This window comes from Myiozetetes cayanensis, unplaced genomic scaffold (genome assembly GCF_022539395.1).
Source record: "Myiozetetes cayanensis isolate MyiCay16 unplaced genomic scaffold, myiCay2020 scf5-8, whole genome shotgun sequence".
Lineage (NCBI taxonomy): Eukaryota > Metazoa > Chordata > Aves > Passeriformes > Tyrannidae > Myiozetetes > Myiozetetes cayanensis.
The window spans coordinates 42,141,568-42,164,426 of record NW_026087742.1 but is presented as its reverse complement, the minus strand read 5'-3'; the positions used below and the strand labels follow the sequence as shown (position 1 = coordinate 42,164,426).

Below are 22,859 nucleotides of genomic sequence, written 5' to 3'. Positions count from 1 at the left end.
GCACAGACAGTAATCATAAGCTTTAGAGAAAGACGATTTTTTTCCTTTTTAAATTCCAGACCACCTGTTCAATTGCCGGCTGAGTTGTATCCTAACGACAGGCAAAGTGTTGTTGGAGGAGAAGATGACACACACATACTAATCGTGAGCCCTTCAGCGTGTACTGCACAGCGCCCACAGTCAGGGAACGAAATCCTCTCGGGACAGGCAAGCGCTGGGCGCAGCGCAGCCGCACACAGACTAGCGGGTCCGAGCCCAGCTCCTCGCTCTCACACCGCCTTTTCTGTATTTTCCGCGGCTCTTGGAAAGCGCACGGCTCCGAACCTGGCCCGGCGCTCCCGCCGCCTGCTCCCCAGTCTGGCACACGCCTTCTGCTGGGGGAACTTCTCGGCCCCCGAGCTCCCAGGGCTACATCACCAGACGACCCGCCCACGACTCCTTCGGCTCGTCCCGGGCAGCGTGGGGGAGGAGGAGGAGGAGGAAAGGCGGTGCCGGATTCAGGCGCCCGGGGACAGCCCGGCCCTACCCGCACCTCCCTCAGGCTGCGTCCGGCCCCGGCCCCGTCGGGCCGCCCCGCGGGGCGGGGAGGAGGCGGCGGCCGCCGGCGGAGAGCGGGAGCGGGGCCGCGCAGGGCCGGAGGAGACCCCGGCGCTCCGTTCCGAGCGGGCGCGGCCAGGGCGGCGCGGCGGGGCTCGGCGGCCGAGGGCGATGGGGGGCGGCGGGGCGAAGCGGGCCCGTGGGTTGCCGCCGCTGCTGGCGGTGCTGCTGGGCGCCGCCTGGCCTCTGCTGCGGCCGGCGGAGCCGGCGGAGCCCGTGAGCGCCGAGCGGAGCCTGGCGTGGGGCCCCGGGCTGGACGCGGGGCTCACCCTGCCCGTGCGGTACTTCTACATCCAGGCGGTCAGCGCGGCCGGACGCAACTTCTCCCGCTCCCCGCCAGGTACCGTACGTGTGCTCGGGGCGGGCAGGGGCGCGGGGTGGAGTCCCTGCCCGGGGATGCGATTTCCCCGCAGCAGCTGTACGGAGCTGCCTTCGCCTTCCACTTCCCCTCTTCCTTCCCCGCTTCGAGCGCTCGCTGGTCCCGGGCTGCCCTCCGCGCCTGGTCCCGCACCGCCCGGGACACGCACGTGGTCAGACCTGTCCTTTCTTCTGGTGCAGCCCAGTGCCTCCTCCGCGGAGCTCTGCCTCTCACCCTTAGCCTCCTGTACACAGTGTGGGATTTACAGCAGCGAACCAGCAAGCTACAAATAAACCAGTGCTCCTGGAGCGAGTGGCTGTAAGATCACAGTACCCTGCTGGGAAGTGATAACGCAATTATCTTTAATGGTGCACGGACACCAGTTGCTTAAAATTTCTGTCTCGGTCAGCACGGCCCTCTGGGCTCTGTTATTCTACTGCTGCTCCATTAAGGAGCAATTTTCATCTGTTATTTACTCAGCACAAGCACACACCATCCCATGACACTTCTCCTGAGGGTAGGAATTGGGTTTGTTCTTGCAAGCCAGCCATATTCTATCAGTCAGCTGCTTGCTGCGGCAAGTTAGCTCCACGGGCTCTGTATGAATGATTTAAATTTAGAATAAAAATCGCTTCTGCATCGCAGATTCCATAATGAAGATAACCCTGAGATAGCCCCAGTGGAAATCCCGTGTTGTTAATTTGTATAGGGTAGAAGCTACTTATTTTGCTCTTTACTGTTCATATAGATGGTACTGAGAGGGTATCTACCAAGTGTGCACAGCCTCTTGGTATCTTGCAGTTTGAAGGCTGCTACTATATACAGGTTATGTCTTCAGTCTGGCAGATACTTCACGTCTGGACTTTTTACAGCTGCTGCTACAACTTGTTGCTGGATTTCAGCAGTTTTGTAATTGTACACAAGAATGAGGCTGCACACTCACTGCCAGTGAAGTGGAGGCTGATTTCAGCTGTGCAGGGAGAGCCTTGGGTTCAAGCAGGTTCCTAAAGGTGAAAAGGTGTGAAGTTCAGTTGGTTCTCATGCTAGTTTAAAGGCTTCAATATAAACTGGTAGGACATGGGTACTGAGAACCTAGTGTTGACCTCAGTGTGTTCATGGGTGTTAATATTTATGTTAATAAATTCAGTGTCCCAGGAAAGTTTCCAGGTCCCAATGCCATCTGGCATGGTGTGATCTCCATTCATACAGCTGTAGCCTCCAAACCAAGACCAAGCATGTGTGCTGCTGGCAGGGAGGAGCAGTTGACTCGGCCTGTGCTAACTGCTGAGCCATGCCAAGAATTATTTAGGAGAGTGCCAAGGATCCTCTAACAATTTAGAAGTGCAGTTGATCATATTCCAGTGCATAAACACTGTTTAATGTATTCATATAGACATGGGCTACAAACTTCCATTCTTGAATTATTTTAAGTATTCAAATTCTATCTGTAAAATGTCAGCAAGAATTGCAATTAATGCAGTGCTTTCCAATATCAATTAAATACATCTAAAATGTCCCTGTTGGGATAGCAAAATAAAACTGCATTATCACCTCGATTGCACAAACAGGAGCACTGCAATCAGAGCAGGAGTGGTGCAGTCAGGACTTCCCATTTGTAAAATTTGTGCAGATCTATTAAATTGCGCTTTGTGAAGATTAGAATTTCAGTCGAATAGGTCAGTACTTACTGGAATTCATTATGAAACTTGTATAGTAGAATTAGTAGATTTTAAATCCAGATTTGTCTTCTGAGTGTCAAGGCTATTCAGCAGAATTGACACACACCACTGCACACTGCACTGTGATTTCAACCTAGAGGCTGTAAGTCTTTGACTCATCTTTGTAGGATGATGCCAAATGATGCAGAATTCACTGTTTCCCTAGAAAATTTGTTCCAAAGGTTAGAAAATCACTGCTGAAAATACAGAACTTTGTTTTAGTATGAGCTGCATAGATTTTTTTCTTTGGATACTTGGATTGCCTCATCATTCTTTTCTGCTAATTTTTCCCCTGGGTTTAACAGCTGCCAACCATGTGTTTATGTACCATTGACCATGATAAAGTTAGCAGTTAACTGTTCTTCAGATGATCTACATACTCTGCTAACAAATATTTTTAAGGCCCCCCAGGTATTCTTGTAGGTTTTACCAAATACTTTCAAAGAGCTGTGGCACACTTCTTCCAGCTCGTGTTGCTAAACAGAGTTAGTGCCTCTCAGTTACACTCATCTTTGTCCCCGGGCACTGCAGGACCTCCCTCGGGTCTTATTGACCACAATACCTGGGGTTTTGTGAGGGTCACACACAATTTCCTACCGTGGCCTGTATTTCTTTGCTCCTGGATATATGTTCTCACATCTGACTTTGTTAAAGTGTATGCTACTCCTTCATATACCTCTTAGTTGACTCCCTTCTCCTCCAAGAGAAAAAAATACATTAAGCAAGTGTCTTCATCTGGGTTTCTCAAAGTATCCCATTTTGATGGTGTCTGTATTTTAGTATTTCTTCATTATTGGGAAATTATTTTGTACTTAAAATGCTGTCCCAGACATGTTTTCAGGGTTACAGAGAACTACTAGTGGTGATGATTCAACAAGGACACATTTTTCTTTTTATCATTCCTTTGGACTGAGAGAACCAAAAAGCATGAGTGAAATTACCATGATAACCTTAGTCCAAATAAAAAAAAGTCAGCAAAAACCTGTCATAATTAGATACTTCAGTAGTACTTAATGGCCTTGACCCCACTACACAATGAGTGTTGTAGATCATAAACAGAAATCCTGTTGCCTTCAGTGAATACTTTGTACTTGCATTAAATATTTAGTCTCCCTTTTCTTCCCCCTCACTTTCAGTGGGGTTAGCTTTTTCTTGGAGAGTTTTCGTATCTCTAGAGTAGTGAGGACATAACCAGCAGGGAAAAGGACCCACGTAGTTATTTCATGTAGGTGAGGACAAGGAGATGAAATCCAGTAGTAGTTGACTTGTGATTTCTCAATATTCATTCATTTTTATGACAACTGAAAACTGTTTTCTGTGGTAGGTGATCTCTGTACCCAGTGAAAATGCTGTTTTATGAAATGGGTAGAAAGAGACAAAGATGTGATACCAGAAAACTCTTTTCTCTGTGATCCTGCCTTATGACATTCTCTGGATTTGAAGGCTTTTTAAATCCAAATAATGCTAGCTGATAGTCATAGGGGGAGAATACTTGGTTAAAGTCAGCTACTTTGAAGCAAGTTGAAAAAGGTGGTTGTGACTAGCAGTGCCATTTAGAGGCAAAGATGTCTATTTCTTCAGGAGAGTCATTTAATCTGGAGGCTCTTGCACAGTAGTTTACTTGAATACAATTTCAAGAACCAGTGCTCTAAGGAAGTCTGATTGATCATTGAAAGACTCCTGCACTTACCATATCAGTGCATTTATTTGTGGATGCAAAGTGTAGAATTAACTGTAACATCTCAGTCATTTAGTGCTGCTGTGACACATTCAAATTTTAGTAACATGTTGATTTTATCTGGATTTTTTCAGTTTCATTTATTTCTGTATTATTATACTTGGTGGTAACATTCATTGTATTTGTTTGGTTCACAGTGCTTAGACTATAACATTTTGCAAATAATCTGTCCCTCCTTTTTTTTTTTTTAAGAATAAAGTTATTGTTGACCACTTGTGAGAGAATAAGGGAATATAACAGTATTACATTTACGTGTACTCATCCATAAAATATCCCATATCCAGTTTAAAAGTTATAGTGCATTCATCATGAAGTGCTGGTGATCCTTAAGCACAGGTCAGACAGGTGTCCAGGGAACATCTCTGTTATCACTCTCTTATCCCTACTTTTCAGTAGCTGGGACTTTAAATGTGCAAGACAGTCAGCAACAGCCCAAAGCTGAACAATTAGTATCTGACTCCTGCATGCTGCAACTGCCTTTCCACAAGCTGGCAAGTATTCTTTTCTCCTGTTATTTTAAGTTAGTTTCCTGTCTTTCTTACTCCAGAGGAAATTATTTTTCCTCAGGGCACTAACTTGAAAACTTAGTATTGAACCTAATCTTAGCTTCAAAATACTTTTAAGCTTTCCTTCTATCTTATAATCAATTATCTAACTTTTTATCTCCACTTAGAGGTTTACCATTTATAGGTATGTGATGGTCAAGAAAATTTGGTAGGATGATCTTTCATCACTGGAAATCAATCTTACCAACTTGGTATAATTAAATTCTAGTGAAAAGTTAAATTAAATTCCATGGTCTTAATCGGGAAGAGTTTACTCTCACCTTTGTTTAGTAGATGTGATTCTAATAGCTTAAGGTGCTTTTATCTGTTTTTATTTTCCTCTTTTCAGGAAGAACACAGTTTAAAGTGGTAATTAAAGCACTTTCTCCAAAAGAAGTCACCAGAATTTACACCCCTCTGCCTTTGGATAGAAATGATGGTACATTTCTTATGCGGTATCGGATGTATGGAAGTGTCATGAAAGGCTTAAAAATCGAGATACTTTATGGTGATCAGCATGTAGCTCGTTCTCCTTATATTTTGAAAGGTAAGGGTATTTTTTGATTTAATGTAACATATCAAAGTTCTGAATTAGGCTGTAATTGAAATGGCAATACCTGAGCTGTGGTAGCTGTGGACAGTTAGAGCTGTTGTGAATCCCCTGTGTGCTTGGCAGGTTCATAATAATGGAGCTTCATTTTGCAAATTAATTTCGCCCTGATAACACAAAATCTAGTATTCCTGAAAAGAGAAGAATATTGCTGTTTTCTCAGTTACACTGCTAAATTCCAGAAATTACAGGAAGAATGATTTCCCAGGAAAACTTAAGAAAACATAGAATAAAAAATGCCAAACCACTGTAATGTCTACATATATATGTGTACATGTTTGGGGAATTATGATTGTTGGAGGATCACAAATACAGACTCAAAGTGCTTTGTTTTCCCCAGGACCAGTTTATCATGAATATTGTGACTGTCCTGAAGAAGACTCTGAGGTCTGGCAGAACATTATGTCTTGTCCACCCCAAGAACCTCAGATTACAAAAGACTTCGTTTCTTTTCCCACCATTGACCTTCAGCGAATGCTTAAGGAAATCCCAGCGAAGTTCAGTCAAACAGGAGGTGCTATTGTTCATTACACTATTCTAGATAATCACATCTACCGTCGTTCCTTAGGGAAGTACACAGACTTCAAAATGTTCTCTGATGAAATGTTCCTGTCACTGGCAAGAAAGGTATCAGTTTTGATCACGTAAGACTATTAAGGCAATATCACAGAGTCACAGAATGGTTGGGCTGGGAAGGGACCTCTGGAGATTGTCTAGTCCAACTCCCTTGCCAAAGCAGGTTCACCCAGAACAGGTTGCACAGGATCAACTCTAGGCAGGTTTTGAATATCTTCAGGCAAGGAGACTCCACAGCCTCTCTAGGCAACCTCTTCTAGTGCTCTGTCACCCTCACAGGAAGAAGTTTTTCTTCATATTCAGATAGAACTCCCTGTCTTTCAGCATATACCTGTTTACCCTTGTCCTGTCTCTGGGCACCACTGGAAAAAGTCGCTCTCTTGACACCTGCCCTTAAGATTATTTGTAAGCATTGGTAAGATCCCCTCTCAGTCATCTCTTCTGCAGGCTAAACATATTTAAATATGGCAGCACAACATCTGTTGTTGTATCTAAGGGGTAATATGTGGGGGCTGGCCTTGGCAGTGATGAAAATGCTAGGGAAGGTGCAGGGGCAAAGTCCTGACTATCAGCCATTTCCTGGCTTCTTTCATACTCCATGGCTCCTGAGTGCTCCTTTCATACTCGCTAGCAGGGCAGAAACTTGAAATTCATACCCTTAAGCACAGCTAAAGCTATGAACTATGCGTTAGGTTTATTGAATCTGCGTGACGTAAGAGAACTGAAGAATATATGTGAAAGTGACAAACGGCTTATCTCTTTGTGTTATTATCCTTTCTTGGGTATACATTTAGGTTCGTCTTCCTGATGTGGAGTTTTATCTTAATGTTGGAGACTGGCCAGTTGAGTATCGGAAAGCTAATGATACACCTGGTCCTATACCTGTCATTTCATGGTGTGGCTCTGTGGATTCAAGAGATATCGTCCTTCCAACGTATGATGTAACCCACTCAACTCTGGAAACCCTACGTGGAGTCACAAACGATCTCCTTTCAATTCAAGGAAATACAGGTAAATTAGAGATCATTGATTTAAAGAAAGAATCTCTGATTTCCTTCGAAGAAGCAAATTGCACTCAAATAATGCGTTAAAGGCATCAGTTCACAAGTGCCCCAGGAGATCTCTTAATACAAGCAGGATAGTCTTTACAGGTTGTAACAGTTTCAACCCTGCCACTAAGGAGGTGTATGCTAGGGATTTAGAACCTAAAAAAAGTACAGTTTGTAATAATGGTGAATTTTGACCTAAAGGTAACCAGAAGATACCTAGTGTGACCTGTCAAAAGAAAAGTAAATATAGTTAAAAGGCCTTTCTCCTCACTGAAGCACTCAAATATGTTTCTAATCAAATAGTAATTCTTTTCCTGATGGTGTTGTGGCCCAGTGTTCTGTTTACAAAAAAATGAATTTGTATCCTGAAAGAAGTAAACTATTATGCTACAGATCTTTCAAATGAGGAAATATTGCCTGTATAAAAAAATACCTTAGAGTTGGATCTTCTGAGTTGTTTTTCTAGCTTTGAAAAAAGAGTCGGTTTTACTGGCAGGCATCTTCCTCTCCCCCAGAAATTAATGAATACTTAGGGATCAGAACATGGCATATTTACAATACCTAAGGAGTAAAACTTGAGTGAGATGTTAATTATTTTTATTTAATTAGTTCTCAGATGCTCTTTTCTTTATTAGTTTTTAAATATTTTAATTAAATTATCAATTCAAGGCATTCTGTGCTTACTGATTTAGTACAGCTGCATTTCCAATTAAGAGACAATAAGAAAGTATTCCACTTAGTAGGCATGTCAAGGAAATTTTCAGCAGAAATGTAAGGAAGGACATATTTAATGTTTTTAAAAACAGGTAGTAAGCAGAGATTAAGTCTTTCAGGCTCTTGCTAAGTATCTAGAGGACACAACATAGCCATTTATTTTCCTTTTCAAGGCATTGTTAAGTGATTCCTCAGAGACCTAATTAAATTGTTGGGTAACAGAAGTGGGTTTTGCTAAAGAAATTTGGTTATTGTGGTAGGCTTTATGGATGAAGAATTACTTTAATTATTAGTATTTTACTTATATATTTTATTATAATCCCTTCTGTAGCTTTCAAGATAGTTGAAGTTATTTAAATATAAAATTGTCGAGTGGAAAAACAATTCTCTGATTTTCCTCGTATAAGTGGCTCGATTTCTCATCACAAAACTCACGCCAGAACTGGGTGTTCAACCCTGTGATTCATAAGTTGTTATGGATTCACTGGGAGAAACCATGCCTGTTTTACCATGTCTCTGAGTGTAATGCCACTGTCACACCAAGTTCCTTATTTGCACTAAACATGCAATGAACATTTCATTTCTGTTTGCTTTTACCCTATCTCTGAATTGTCATAGGCCCATTCTGGGAAAACAAAACTGAGCGAGCTTTATTTAGAGGTCGAGACAGCCGGGAAGAACGTCTCCATCTTGTCAAGTTATCCAAGGAAAATCCAGAACTACTAGATGCTGGAATAACAGGATATTTCTTCTTCAGAGAAAAAGAAGAAGAGCTGGGAAAGGTTCAGCTGATGGGCTTCTTTGACTTCTTTAAGGTAACAAGCAAATTAGAGTTTTGCTGTGAAGTTCTTACCAGCTGAAAAGACAAGGCTTACTTTTGTTGATTCCGTTCAGTAAATAAAACAATTACGCTATACTGGTCCATGTGGGGTAGGTAAACCACCTGTAATCAATGTCTTATGTGACACACTGGTAAAGAAAGCCAAGAAAGACCCCTAGAGAGAGATCTGGGCTTATTTTTATTTTTATTTTTGAACAGATTGAGAAATTTGATTTCTCACCATCAGTGTTTCTTTTAATTGGGGTAAATATGAAAAGAATGGACACAACCTGTATACACTGCAAGTACATTATGGATGTCAGGAAGAGTCCTGGGAGTAACAAGTTAAAGTTTGTTGCACTTTAGCATATAAATTCTGTTGCCTCAGACATATAAAAAGTAAAGAGGACTAGAGTCCTATATAAAGCCATTATAATACATTCCAGTTGAAGTTGTGTTCCAAACATTGACATATCAGGAATATCAGGAATGCTGAGAACATCTGCCAGAGCAGTGCATTCATGGTTACTTTTAGTATAATATTTCAGATTATTTTATATAAAAACACATATTTCAAAATTATTCTACATAATAATTTAATTTTAAGTTAGAATAAATTATTCTTTTTTAATTTAAGCATAGATTAGTTTTATTTCCTTCCCCACTGTACCCCTTGCTCTATCCTGGGGCACGTCAGTAGAATACCCATCAGGCAGTACCTGTGACACAAAGGTTCCTGACTGTCAGCCTGTGGTTGAAGATATATCCTTCTTCCGTTATGTTATCCAGAACACCATGAAACTACACCTACTTAACACTAAAACGGGTTTGAAGATGAGAATTAATAAACATGATTACTTCTTGCCTGTTAAAATAATCATTCATACAGTCAGTGTTCCCATCCTGATACAAAATGTTTCACTTTTTTTCCTCTTCATATTGTAGTACAAATACCAAGTGAATGTAGATGGCACTGTAGCAGCTTACAGGTTTCCGTACCTCTTGCTGGGTGACAGTCTAATACTGAAGCAAGATTCCCAATACTATGAACACTTTTATATTGGATTAAAACCTTGGAAACATTATGTTCCAGTTAACAGAAACTTAGAGGACCTGCTAGAGAAGATAAAATGGGCTAAGGTAAGTTCCATTACTAATTCATGTTCAAAGTGATAAACAAACATGACAAGAATTCATCTTAATATTATCCTCTTTTGAATTTCCTCATATATATTTTGCATGGACTCTATCAAGATCCTGGGATTAAGGAAGTACATTTTGTTCGTTGGTTTTAGATGGGAAGACCTTAGTTGAAGTAACCATCTCTATTTAGGGCAGTACACAGGATTCATTTTAGGTATGTGCCGAAGTGTTCATGAGTCAGAGCCTTAGTGTACTGACTAAGGTACTTGTCAAAGAAACAACCAGAATCCTAGATACTACTTAATTAATGCTATAGCATTTTTTTAGGCCCTGACTAGGGCAGAAGTTACTGCATATTCTGTCTGAATGTACAAAAAGTTGCTGTTCTGTAACATGCTCCAAATCAGATGCTGGGATCCTGTAAGACAGAACTGTGTGATTGAAAACACCATTTGTGCTTTTAGTTAAAGTGCTGTTAGGTTAAAAAACACAGAATAAGTTTCTATTCTGAGAGTACTGTAATTTTTCATAAGGAATCAGAAGGGAATACTAAAAGCTGAAATACAGACCCAAAAAACTTGACAATAAGTACATGAATTCAAGCAGAGTTATTTTTAAAAGGAAGACATTGGGTTCCACTGCATAAGAGAGTACAACATCTGTGGGTTTGTCTTCTGTAAAACTGAGTATGTCTGGGAGATGTCAGACCTGATTTTGTAGAGACTTGTGGCTTGGGCAAAAGAGTAGAGCAGTAATCAGTTTGAGTTTTCAAAATTGTACAGTTATTCATGAAAGTTATTACTGATAGCCCTAAGGTACCAGTTGTACCTTAAGCAAAAAACGTTGTACCTTAAGCAAAAGCAATCCAGTATTTTTAAGCAGAAGCAATCCAGTATTTTTAAGCAAATATGCAGTTTAAAGCATGCCTTTGCAATCTACCAGTAATTTCAATAAAGTTGCAGATTTGAATAGCCCATTTAATAAAACTTCCACTGACAGCCAGGCTTTGAGCAACTCACTTATTTCTCTATTATTCACTTGTTCCATCTGAATTTTCCAGGAAAATGATGAAGAAGCAAAAAAAATTGCTAGAGAAGGACAATTAATGGCAAGAGAAATACTTCAGCCTCACAGGTTTTACTGCTACTATTATAAAGTGCTCCAGGTTAGTACAATAGATCACTTTATTACTTTCCCCCAGCTGCCACTGCTACCGATGTTACAAATTTCACATTCAGTCCTTCCTTAGATCAATAGCAGACATGGTTCATATTCACAGGAGATCAGTGTGAAGAGCTTTGCTAAAACCTGCTTTATCATTAAAGAGGCAACCTGACGTAATAGTTGTTTTACAGAATCAGCAATTTTATGGTTTTTTGTCCCCATCCCCACAGTCAACCCTGTTTTCAGTGTCACTTGGTATGTGGTTTCTAATAACTCGCTGTAAGAGATAATTGGTATACAGTTTTCTTCCTTTCTCACACATATTATGAAATACTCCATTGTATTACAAAACAATGCATACCTGGAAAAGAAGTTACAGAAGTATGGCTAGTGGAGTGGTAGGGGGTGAAGCTGGCCCTATAGTTATTGCTTCCCTAGGAGATGCAAATCTCTAGTGAAAGAAGTTTCTCTTCTCTGAAAGAACAAATCCTTTTTTTCCTGTTCTCCTTTGCAGTTAGATGTCAGCTTCAGCAGCCACGGGTTGACACAAAGTTTAGAACTGTTCAGTGTACAAACATGACAGCATTATCTACACAAAGTAGTTAGAGGCACAAATAATGATAATATTCAAGTTACCATTAATAATAGGCAAAAACATTTAAGGGTGTTTTCAGAGGCACTGTAGCCTATTAGCAGGTGTGTTATAAAGACACCTTGTACAGAAGTTGTAAACAATGACATAAGGAGCCTGAGTAAAGGTAAGCTTCTGAGTGGAAGGGAGGAGGAAAAATTTATTTCATGAATTATATGTTGGTGCTTATAGCATTCTTAAATGTTGTTTACATATTTCAGGAATATGCCAAACGCCAAGCCAGCAAACCTGAAATACGGGATGGAATGGAACTTGTACCTCAGCCTGATGACAGGGACTCAGTATGCAGTTGCCACAGGAAAAAGCCTTTAAGGGAAGATCTGTAACTGTACTGGATGGAGAAAATCACCCACTTAAAATGCAAGAATAAGGATTAAGCTGTGAAATCTAAGACACTTAATGCACTAGCAAACATTCTTAGTTATGTATTCTTCTTGTATTTTCATACCCTTTTTCACACTCACTCTGATCTACGTTAGTTCCCACAATTTTGGCTCCATGACCACCACCAGAGAGATACTGAGCCTGTAATGGGGAGTGTCTGGGGAATTTGTTTGATGTACTGCATCATCAGGAAGAACACAGTGCTGCTTGTGTTCCAGCAGGGACCTATTTACCAAAGTTTTGTGAGGAACCAATCACCACAGAAGATCTTGTCATGAGTCAGTGCAAGTTATTCTGAAGGAGCATGTGTAACATATTAAAACAGTGTTATGATTTCTTCATAAAGTTTACCTCAATTTTAGATGGATTCTTTTATACAAACAATTTTATTACTAGACAAAAGGAATATTTGGTATTTACAGGTATCATATCTGGTCTTGCTTTGAGATTATTTTGTGGTCTATGACAGGTAACAGAATAGACAACATGATATAATACTCATCAATTTTTGAGGAAAATGGAGAGGAGGGGGAGAGATTATAATGTTTATAATCATCATGACTGTGAATCACCGGAATTAAATGCTGCTTTAAAGCAGACTGTGTAACTATCACAATCACAATGTTTCGAGTGCCAACTCTGAAGGCCTGTTTCCTGCCAGTGACTGTATCTGTGAATATACAAAAGTACTTGGGAATTTCAGGCCAGGCGAAATACAGGTGTCTTAGTTCAACAATACCATCTACAGTATTCTAGGCTACTTGAAATCTGAAATGTGTTAACAGAGTTTTAGACCACCTAGGTTTAACTTTTGTGTAGAGCTAAGGAATGCCACCATCTTTTTCACTTGGGTTCAGGACTATTTTTTCCTGTGCCTAAGTCCCCAGGGACATCTTACTAAATTTTCTGAATTTGGATCCTGCCTAACCTTATCCTGAAGTCAGAGAGCAGATCAGACTTCATTGTTTGGTTCACACATATGACAGAAAATCCTATGCTGTACTTTCTGTGTAATAGTGTAGATGTTAGAGTCCATATTAAGCAATTTGGCAGCCAGTTGTCCTCCTTGGTTTGATTTAAAGCCATTTTTCAAGAGAATGCCTTAGCTCCAGACCAGACAAGAGGTCTCCAGGTCTTCCACTTAAGTTGTGCAGCCATGAAACTAGCAATGCAAAATTCACAGGGCCAGAAGGAGCTGCTCATACCATTGCAATAAAGCTTACCTTTGGGTGGGAAAGAAGAAAAATCCTAGTCCTGGATGTGGCTCCAAATACAAAAAATCTGTTGATTTTTACCCAAGTTTGTCTACTTCAAAATGCATAAACAGTCTTGGAAGGAGACACCAATGCCAAGACCAGTGTCCACATACCCATTTCTGTCCTTTGCGTTTTCACCCTGGGTGATGTGGCTGCCTGAGGAGCTCCCAACTCAGCTACACTCAGATTATACCTTTCCTGGATACCAAACTCCATACCAATGCTTTGATGCACAAAGTTTAGTAGCTCTAAATCTCATGCTGGATTAATTCTAGCATGCAAGTTCTTCACTGCAAGTTACTCACATAAAATTTCTGCATTAGAACAGGAAGAAAGGCTACATTTTTCAGTATGTTAAATATGGAAAGAACTTCTGGTTTCTAAAGAGGTTAATCCATCAGTCATTTATTACATTATACCAGTTAAGAAAAAATTCTGTAGTGTGTTGCTCTACCGATAATCCTCTTTGTTTTAGTTCTAACACTAATAAATATAGTGGTTGTGTTTTTATTTAGCATGACAATCAGTCCTAGACCTTCAGGCTATAAAGATGTGTTCAACTGGTCTGACATAAAATTTTCTACATCAAAATTATGGAAGAGGGTTCCACTGCTGAAGCTGACACAACTGAGTATGGGCTCTTCTTTCCTTTTATGTGTACAGTAATTTTTACTGTATGGAATGATCCTATTTTTGATATTATCCATTATAGCATGTGCATTTTATATTCACCAGTATTTTTGGAAGTGGTGTGCTCATCAAAGACAATTGAGCCTACCAGATGGTTGAAGCAACAAAGTTTTCCGCACATTTCAAACCAATAGTCCAAAAATTATCCATTTTTATTTTTAAAAATGGGAGAGAACAGAGGGAGTCATGATGTGTACTTTATAGTTCTTTGGAAGAATCTGCGTAGGAAAACTTCCCTGGTTTGAAACAGAAGTCTTTCAAACTGGAAGAAGAATCAGAGTAAATGTAAATTATCAATATAAGTAAACATGAATATTTCATCCCTCCTTCCCTCATAAAAAGGGGGAAAGAAACTATTCTAAATTCTTCTCTGCCAAAAAAATCCTTGCTTTTTAAATAAGTATCCCCTCAAAGCAAAGGCTGGTTTGTCACAGAATGCCTTGCAGATGCTTTTATAGTTTATGGGCAAGAAATATCCTGAAAAATATGAATACATTCATTTTCCTGCCAAAATTTAAAAAACAGTGAAGACACGGTGGAACTTTTACTAAAAGTCCATAGTACTTTGAGAAAATTTGGTTCAATTTATAACTACATATCTTCCAAAGATAAAAGCCTTTCTTCTTTCCATCTTGGTGCTACTATATGCAATTTAAATTGCAATGAAGAGCAATCTTAATAATATCCCCACCAGGCCAGAAAGTATGTCAGATCTATTTGAGTTTGATGACAGGATGATAACCATTGGCCTGGTGTGTTACAGGCATTGTTAAATACTCAGTAAAACCTGTTTGTGCAAGTAAAGTTTAATACATACATTAAACAGTATTTTTAGACTACTGCTACAGTAGTTCCAAAACAACAGCTGTTCAAAGGTATAAAAATCTCTTGGTGGTGGTAATTCTAAAAAACGATTACCGTGCCTCATTACTGAATTTTCCTATAGAAATTTCAGCTTTTAAATACAGAGAGTAAATCTGTCCTGTTTTCATCAAGGGTTTATGAGTAATGACAGAGACAGGTTTATTTGTTTGAAACAGTATTTCCTAAAGCCCAGGGCCAATGTTTTCAAACATTGGAATCTACACAGAAGGGGTCTGACTGTTGGTCATGCAGGGCCTTTACTTTGGCTTCCTTATTTTTAGATTCTTTTAACCTAAGCAGTAGTTTCCTGCTGTGAACACTGCTATTATGTTACATCATGTATGTCCTAATATATTTAGGCACCTGCATTTGGAAATACCCCGTCTCAGTTTCATCTTGAAATGAGAATTAGTAAATCATAATCTGTTGAACATAAAGGAGATGAAAATTCATATATTTTTAGGCTCAAGATAACCAGTACACTAGTTTCATGACAGTATTGTGCCAGACCCGCCTTGTAGATTCATAATTAAAAAACCGCTGTAATGATAGCTTGTCTGATGGAATGTTAGATTCAAGCATCCATCCTGGGAAGCATACGCCCGGCATTTATTACATTATAAAGTAAATTATTTAGTTAGGGAGGAGAGCTGACAGGAAAAACATACATCACCTGTTGGAGCACGTTTGAAAAGCTTGCAAAGAAACTATAATAAGGAAAAGAATCATTATATAAACCTATGATATTATCAACTCCTTTACCACTGCAGTTTTTCAAACGTGTTATATCTGTAAGGGCAAGATTTTTTATTAATATACTATTGTTTAGGTTCACAGGATTTAACCACCAGAATATTCTTGCCTGTGAATACTTCTACAGCATTTTAAAGAGGCTATGGGAATACTAATGCTTGAGTCTTGAGCACAGTGCTTCTGTTTCGAGTTCATGAATAAGAAAATCTCTACAACAGAGAGCTATGGCCCTGATTTTGTGTTTTGCTGTAAGAATAAGGGAAAAAGGGCTACATGCATGTCTGTTTGAAGTAATTTTAGACATCTGTAGGACTTGCCTTTATCGAGTCCCATCATGTGAGCAGTGATAAACAACAGGTGTATTAACAGGGATGTGGCCAGCAGGTCAGGGCAGATGTTCCTTCACTTCTGTTTGGTAGTCTGTATTCAGTTTTTTATTTTTATTTCATTTTTTTTTATTTTTTATTTCATTTTTATTCTCTGTACAAGAAATATGTTGACATAGCAGAGCAGATCCACCATGGACCACGAGGTGATAAAGGGATTGGGGCACATGGTGTATGAGGAGAAGCCCAGTGAGCAGTGTTAGGTCAACCATAAAAAGAGAAGTTAAAGGAAAGATTACCCTGCTGAACTCTAGAGGGAGGGTGTAGAAAAGATGAAGCCAGGCTTCTCAGAGGTACACAGCAGAAAGCCTACAAACCACAGACAAAAGCTGCAATGTGGGAAATTCCAATTAGATAAGAGAAAAAAAATCTTACACTGATATCCCCAAGGAGATGAAGCTTGGCTACATGACCTCCAGATGTTCATTATTCTATGAACTACATTTCAGTCACACAACAAGCATTTATCTAGTCACATAGCAGAAGGATGAAAACATGCAGCTCTTCAGTGTCTCCAAGAGGCAGTGTAGCCTTTGTGTTCTGACACTTTGTTGATGTTTATGTCTCCCTTGATAATATTGATGAAGTTTTGAAGGTATTTGTTGGATTATAAAACTATGAAATTATAATAATAGTATACATTATTACTATATATTATCACCACATATAATAGTCATAGTCATGCAGTACAGAGAAGATTTGACAGAAGTAGGATGCATTGATTTGGCATTATATTCCTGGATTGAAAGTGCAAGATCTGCTCATTCAAGAAGCTGAATTTACACTTTACAGGAATGAGACAATTACAAAATGTTTTCAGTACAGTTATGAACCATCAAAGTAATTAATTTAAAGCAGTCAGTAGGAATATTACTGTACTTTATAAGTTATACATAAATATCAGCATGTTCTCTAGGCCACTGGTGAGCGATCATGACATATTCCTATCACACTCCCAACTCTAAAAAAATCAGTCAGGATCTGTACCGCAGGTTTGCAGTATAGCGTGGAGAGACTCACAACAGCTCAGCAGAATGCCAGAATGGCCTGCCTGATACAGGACATGTGAAACATGATTACCTTCCTGCTGAAAACCCGTAAAATACATTATCCCAGCTGGAACCTGTCTGAAAGTAGATTAATCCAAGCTATACTTTTAAGACTGTAACTTACCCTTTAGCTTATGCTTCTCAGAGAGGTTGTTTACCATTAGAAGATGATTTTGCTTATCTTTCAGTAACAATAATCACATTTTCAGCTACTCTTCATCTCCCAAAATGCCCAGCCAAGCTGTTTCACCACTCCAGCTGTCGAGATGCTCTTATCTCATGAGTGATACCCACAACAAACCAAAATGGTTGTTACCATGTTAATATCTGACAGGACCAACACCTGATTTTGTCTTGCATGTTACTCTCACGAAATTTTTCACTGTTGCAACAGAAAGAGTTCTGAGTATTTTGTTAATACAAATCTGCTCTCACTGAAAATAGTTTGGAGTGAAAACTCACTTTGCTTCCAAATGATGATTTTATTTTTTTGCTCGTATGCTTAGTACCATCAGCTGTTACCTGAGGAAGAAGGTGATTTTGTCAGTACAGTTCATTTCATTTAATGAATTAAAAAACCAAACAAACTATATTATCCCAAACCAAACCAAAAAACACGTAGATAAAAGTTGTTACTCTTTTAAAGAAAGATGTCTGGTAGAGATACTTTGGTCTATTTTTTGTTGTGAAGGCAAAGCATGCCTTGAACTTCATAAGCAAAATAAATTTAAAGAGATACTTCAGCAATAGTCTAGCTCTGTATTACTGTACACTATTAGTGATCTCCAAGATTAGATAATTTGAAACATTGAAATTAAGAGCTGGGGTTATACAGTAAGGTTTTATTTAAGATACAGAAGAATCAAAAAAAATCATACCTCTGACATAATCACTCAAGCAAAATCCTACAGAGAAGGAGATTCAACTAATTCTGGCAAGTGTCCTTAAGATAGTTTACTTATGCTGTTCTGCAAGTTAAGTTATTTAAAAAATGTCAGGAATGTTTGTTGCTGATAGAAGCTGCATTTCTGCCAATAAATTCTTTCTACTGCTTTATGAACAAAGGAACTTTAATGTGGACTAACCCCTGCTGACAAACTCCAGCATGTCTTTACAACCACTCTATAGTATTTAGACTTTGGTATTTCCTCTATTTCGTGAAAGATTCACTCGTGTTTCTAAGGTAGTCAACCGTCTCACTGATCCAAACTTCCTGTGACTGAAAGTGAAAAGTAGCTCTAAATTTTAAGTACCTGATTTGTACTAAATTAACTTGTGACTCTTTAAAAAACCTAAACATTTAGAAGTGGTACAGATCACTTAGATTATAACTTCATAATAATCATAAATATTTGACAAAACTTAAATGCAAATACTACATACTTAAGATGCAGAATAATTCTGAGTATTTCTTGTGAAATGGTTTCCAAATTCTGATTACATGCAGGAAAGTAAGTTTTCTGTGCTAAAATGTTGTCTCAAATCAAACTATTCCCAAAGATCCAGGATCCAGAAAAACTGTGACTTTTTCCTGACTATTAATAATACTATATGTATAGTGAATTAATACTATGGCTATTGCTATTTACTCTTTTGCAAGATAATATATTTCCCTCATTACAGTTCCATTTCAGTCACACATTAGCAACGGGATCTTTTATTTCAAAATAAGAGAGACACAAGAAAATTTGGTTTTCCCTGTAAAGCTTGAACCAATCAACTCAAAACCAGACAATCTGTGCGCTGTAAGATGCCAATTGGAATGAGGTCTCCTCTAGGGACAGGTGCCATCATATGGTTGTTCATGAACGAAATGAAATCTTCAGGAAGTCCTTCATGAACACACATCTCTGAGTGTGCACCATTCACCAGCAAATTAAAGCATTTACTGGAATCTGATGATTGAACTATAACGTGCATATGGATTGAACCTCCATATGCAGTAGGTGTTTCCTCCATTCCAGGCCCAAGTCAGTATTACTCCAAAGCCAGACAATTCTGCTCGTAAGTTATCGCCCTCAACCTCCTCAAGCACTTATGGTCCACTATCAAATGTGTTTGCTACATTAATTTAATATTAAGTTACACCCTGCTTTGATGGCACGCAGTAATGTGTAATAGTTGTCTAACTGGATCTGTTAAGTAGGTTACTAGGTGCAGTTGTCATAAGTTTCCTTGGTGGATTATCTTGTTAAGGAGGCCATTAAAAATCATTTTTGATGGGGAATACAAATTATATTCACATAGAAAGGCCAAACTCTCGTCCCATTACAGTAAATGGCATTGGATTTTTTGCTGAGTTCATTCAAATCTGTAGCAAAAAATAAGGTCTTGCAGGTTACCTGTTCCAATGAAAAAAATAAGGGAAAAGCAGCAACTGTGCATAGGCAAATGAAAAATTGGCTTGAATATCTTTGGATTTAAGACACAGGACATTTAAGGCTAGCTAAGCAGTTTCCTATTTCTAGGAACTTGATATCTTAACAATAGTTGATCCCCTAAATCAATTCCCTTGAATGTCTTCATTACTTATCAAGACTAGCTAAAAACCTAAAGCAAGTAAGAAATTATACAAAACTGGAAGAGTTATGGAGAAGAAGCTTTTCTTCCTTACCAGTTAGGTCTATTTCTTGTGATTACACTATCAAGCACAATTCTAACAACTTATGCCCAGATATGAAGAACCTAATAAACGTGGCTGACAAACTGTAATTTTCAGGGCAACAGAAACAACATCAAGTCCCACTGAACCCATAAAATTGGCCCTTGAAAATTACATCATATCAGATTGTAGTCCCCTAATTGCTTCTGATTTGTTCCAAAGGAATTCTCAGTTCTATTGAAAAAGAGAAAACTGATAGTGATAATGGTAATGATACTGGTAATGATAGTGGTCACTTATGTAAGCCAGTGCAGTAAGTAAGAATAAATCCAGACATTTTCTGTGGCTTCTTGCTTAAAATGGTTTGGCTTTTACTGCAAAACTGTGTTAATTAACCATCTTATTAATTTTGAACTTCCTCAAATGGATCGCTATGCTACATTGTCCTAAGTTAATAAATGGTTAAAGTCCTTTTTCCATACTCAGTAATTCCTTGGGAAATAATTTTTTCTGATTAAATTAATATATTCTAATAGTTCCCAAAGACTTGAAGTTGTTGCCTGAAAAGAATACAGACTAAAACTAAGCTAAGGCTCTTTGTCACACAAGAAATAATGTGTATTGAATTCAATCAAAACCTATAAAATTTCTCCTCTTTTCCTTCTTGAAAAAATCATCAGATCATGAAGAGTCAGTTGTTCACTGATTGCTGAGACAGATTTTCCCTTGGGAAATAAAACAATCAAAGAAAACAAATCCTGAGTGACAAAATTAGTGTTTCGACTTCACAGGAACACTTGCTGCAGGCGTGGAGCTGGTAGGTACTCCCTTGGTTGGCATCTCAAGTTCTGGGAGCCATGACATCTCTCCTGGCATTTTTCGCTGTTATCAGGTAGAATTCACTTACAGTAGGGAAACTATCCCCTGTATTTTCAGTTAGACTAGAACTAATTACAGGGGCCTCTCCGTTCTTCTATTGAACAATGTTGTGTATTTATATTTATAGTTTCCTATTTGTATAATAGTGTCCATACATTTGTATTCTTCCCATATAGTCAGAATAATACTTGTCTGGATTTAGCTTTGCATTTTAATTTAATATTAAATTACATGTAATTGCTTTCTGTAATAAATCTTAATTTGGAGTACTGATGAAGATGAAGGCCTCTGGCAAGAGCTGGCTCTTAAAACTGGCCTCAGCACCTTTCAAAAGCTATCTTGTGTGTTAACACAGCTGGGCCTGCTTTCAAACAGAATTTATATTACTTGCACAGCTTTTTTATCACTGTTTCAAAGTCTTTGAAATCAAGTTGCAATATCATCATCAAATCTAGGGTGTGTTTTTTCTTGTGCTTTATGTCCTCTTCTTTATTGAAGGATTTTGAAGCTCTTTGTTGCATAAAAGGCAAAAATTTTTATGGAACAGCATCTCCTGGCTTAATCAGTAGAAGAATTCTTTTCTTTTATCTATCTGATTTTATCTTGCTAGATGATCTAACAACATTAATCGTATATAGAGGTTTATTTCAAAATAAAAAATAAAACTAAAAAATACTTCAGTTATTGTTTTGGGTTGTTTTTATGCATTTGATAAAGAAAATATTACAGGATAATATGCTACATGATAATAAGGGTTAATAAACTGAAATAAAGTTTCTTCTTTCTTTGATGTATTTAAAATTTTCCACTCCCTCAATCTGGATCTATAGTGTGAATATGAAATCATCCATTTTAAAATGGATCTATATGGAGATTAAATTGCATTTCTTCAACAGTCATTGAAATCAACTTTATTGTCAGTGAGCATTATTTCCTTCTTCTTATAATTTTCTTTAAGAAATTAGATATTCTGACAGGGAGGATATCACTGATGCTCTCCTTCCTGAATGCTCATGAATTAGATGCTAATTTAAACTCTTAAACTATTCAGTAATAGAAGTACCATACTAAACAAATATCAAATTAAAAAAAAACGGCTAAGAGTCACTCCCCAGCAGCCATCCAACACCCCTGGCCTGGAGCAGGCTGGGCTTGCTGGGTAGTGCCAGCTCCCCGTGAGTCACCCCCTCCTCCTGGCTTACTCCTCAAGGAAAAAGGTGGGTTTCTGTGCTCATTCCCAGCTGGCAGGAAGCACATTTTTCATGTTGTGACATGAGCTTCAGCTTGTGGAGACACCTCCCTGCCAGGATGAGGGGGAAACAAGCACTGTGGAAAGATAAATGGACCCAGAAATGTAAAATGGAGGGCAATTTCATCATTCAGGCATTGAGATTGCATTCTGTGATCTTCATGACAGCTACTAGTTGGAAGGGACCTGCAAGAATCATCAAAGTCCAACTCCTAGCCCTGCACAGGACAGCCCCAAGAGACACACCAGGTGCCTGAGAGCACTGTCCAAACATTTCTTGAACTCTGTCAGGCTTGGTGCTGTGACCACTTCCCCAGGGAGCCTGTTCCAGAGCCCAACCACCCTCTGGGTGGAGAACCTTTTCCTGATACTCAACCTAAACCTCCCCTGAGACAACTTCAGGCCATTCCCTCGGGTCCTATCACTGACCACCAGAGGGAAGAGATCAGTGCCAACCCCTCCATTTCCCCTTGTGAGGAAACTGTAGACAATAATGAGGTCACCCCTTAGTCTCCTCTTCTCCAGGCTGAAGTACTGTGTTTGATAAACAAGGGTGAGTGGGGGGACAACCCTGGGATTTTTCTATAAATTTTGGGCTTTTAATGCAGTACAAATATTTTTTAAAGCACCACTTTTTCAATACTCAAAATTACAGACCAAACCAAGAGGTTTTGGGAGCCCTGGATCTTCAGTCATCAATTTTCCCCTTGGAGCTTTCTTAAACAAGTATGTTTTGGAGAGTGAGTGGTTTTATAGATAAACTGGTTTTATTTTTGTGTGTGGTAGAGTTCTAATTGCATTTCAATCAAGAAAGAAGAAAAATTTGTATGAACCAATTTTTTTTTGGCTAGAAATATTCCCTGAGGCCAGGTACTCACTCAGATGGAAGGTGACAGGAGGTCTAAGTTTAAGTAATTAGCAACAAGAAATACTGAGTTATGTACATCAGATCCAGTATTTTGGATAATTTTCTACATTTAATTGTCTCATATTTTGCTGCAGATATGTTTACACATAGTAGAAAACCTTGTGTCTTTCCTCACATAAACCCCTGTTCTCTTTT

General features: G+C 38.9%; 1 protein-coding gene across 2 annotated transcripts; it reads left to right on the top strand.

Moving 5' to 3' along the window:
• The first annotated feature begins 708 nt into the window (after nucleotides 1-708).
• Nucleotides 709-21,172, top strand: POGLUT3 (protein O-glucosyltransferase 3). 2 transcript variants are annotated; one of them, XM_050333397.1, is made up of 8 exons: nucleotides 709-937; nucleotides 5,306-5,503; nucleotides 5,907-6,193; nucleotides 6,937-7,153; nucleotides 8,524-8,720; nucleotides 9,671-9,865; nucleotides 10,929-11,033; nucleotides 11,885-21,172. In XM_050333397.1, the coding sequence occupies exons 1-8, from the start codon at nucleotides 709-711 to the stop codon at nucleotides 12,008-12,010; spliced, it is 1,554 nt and encodes a 517-aa protein (XP_050189354.1). In that variant the 3' UTR covers nucleotides 12,011-21,172. The 2 variants fall into 2 exon arrangements, with proteins under 2 accessions (XP_050189354.1, XP_050189355.1); XM_050333398.1 differs by lacking the exon at nucleotides 709-937 and adding an exon at nucleotides 4,815-4,906 and having other exon boundaries at nucleotides 5,310-5,503.
• Nucleotides 21,173-22,859: the final 1,687 nt, after the last annotated feature.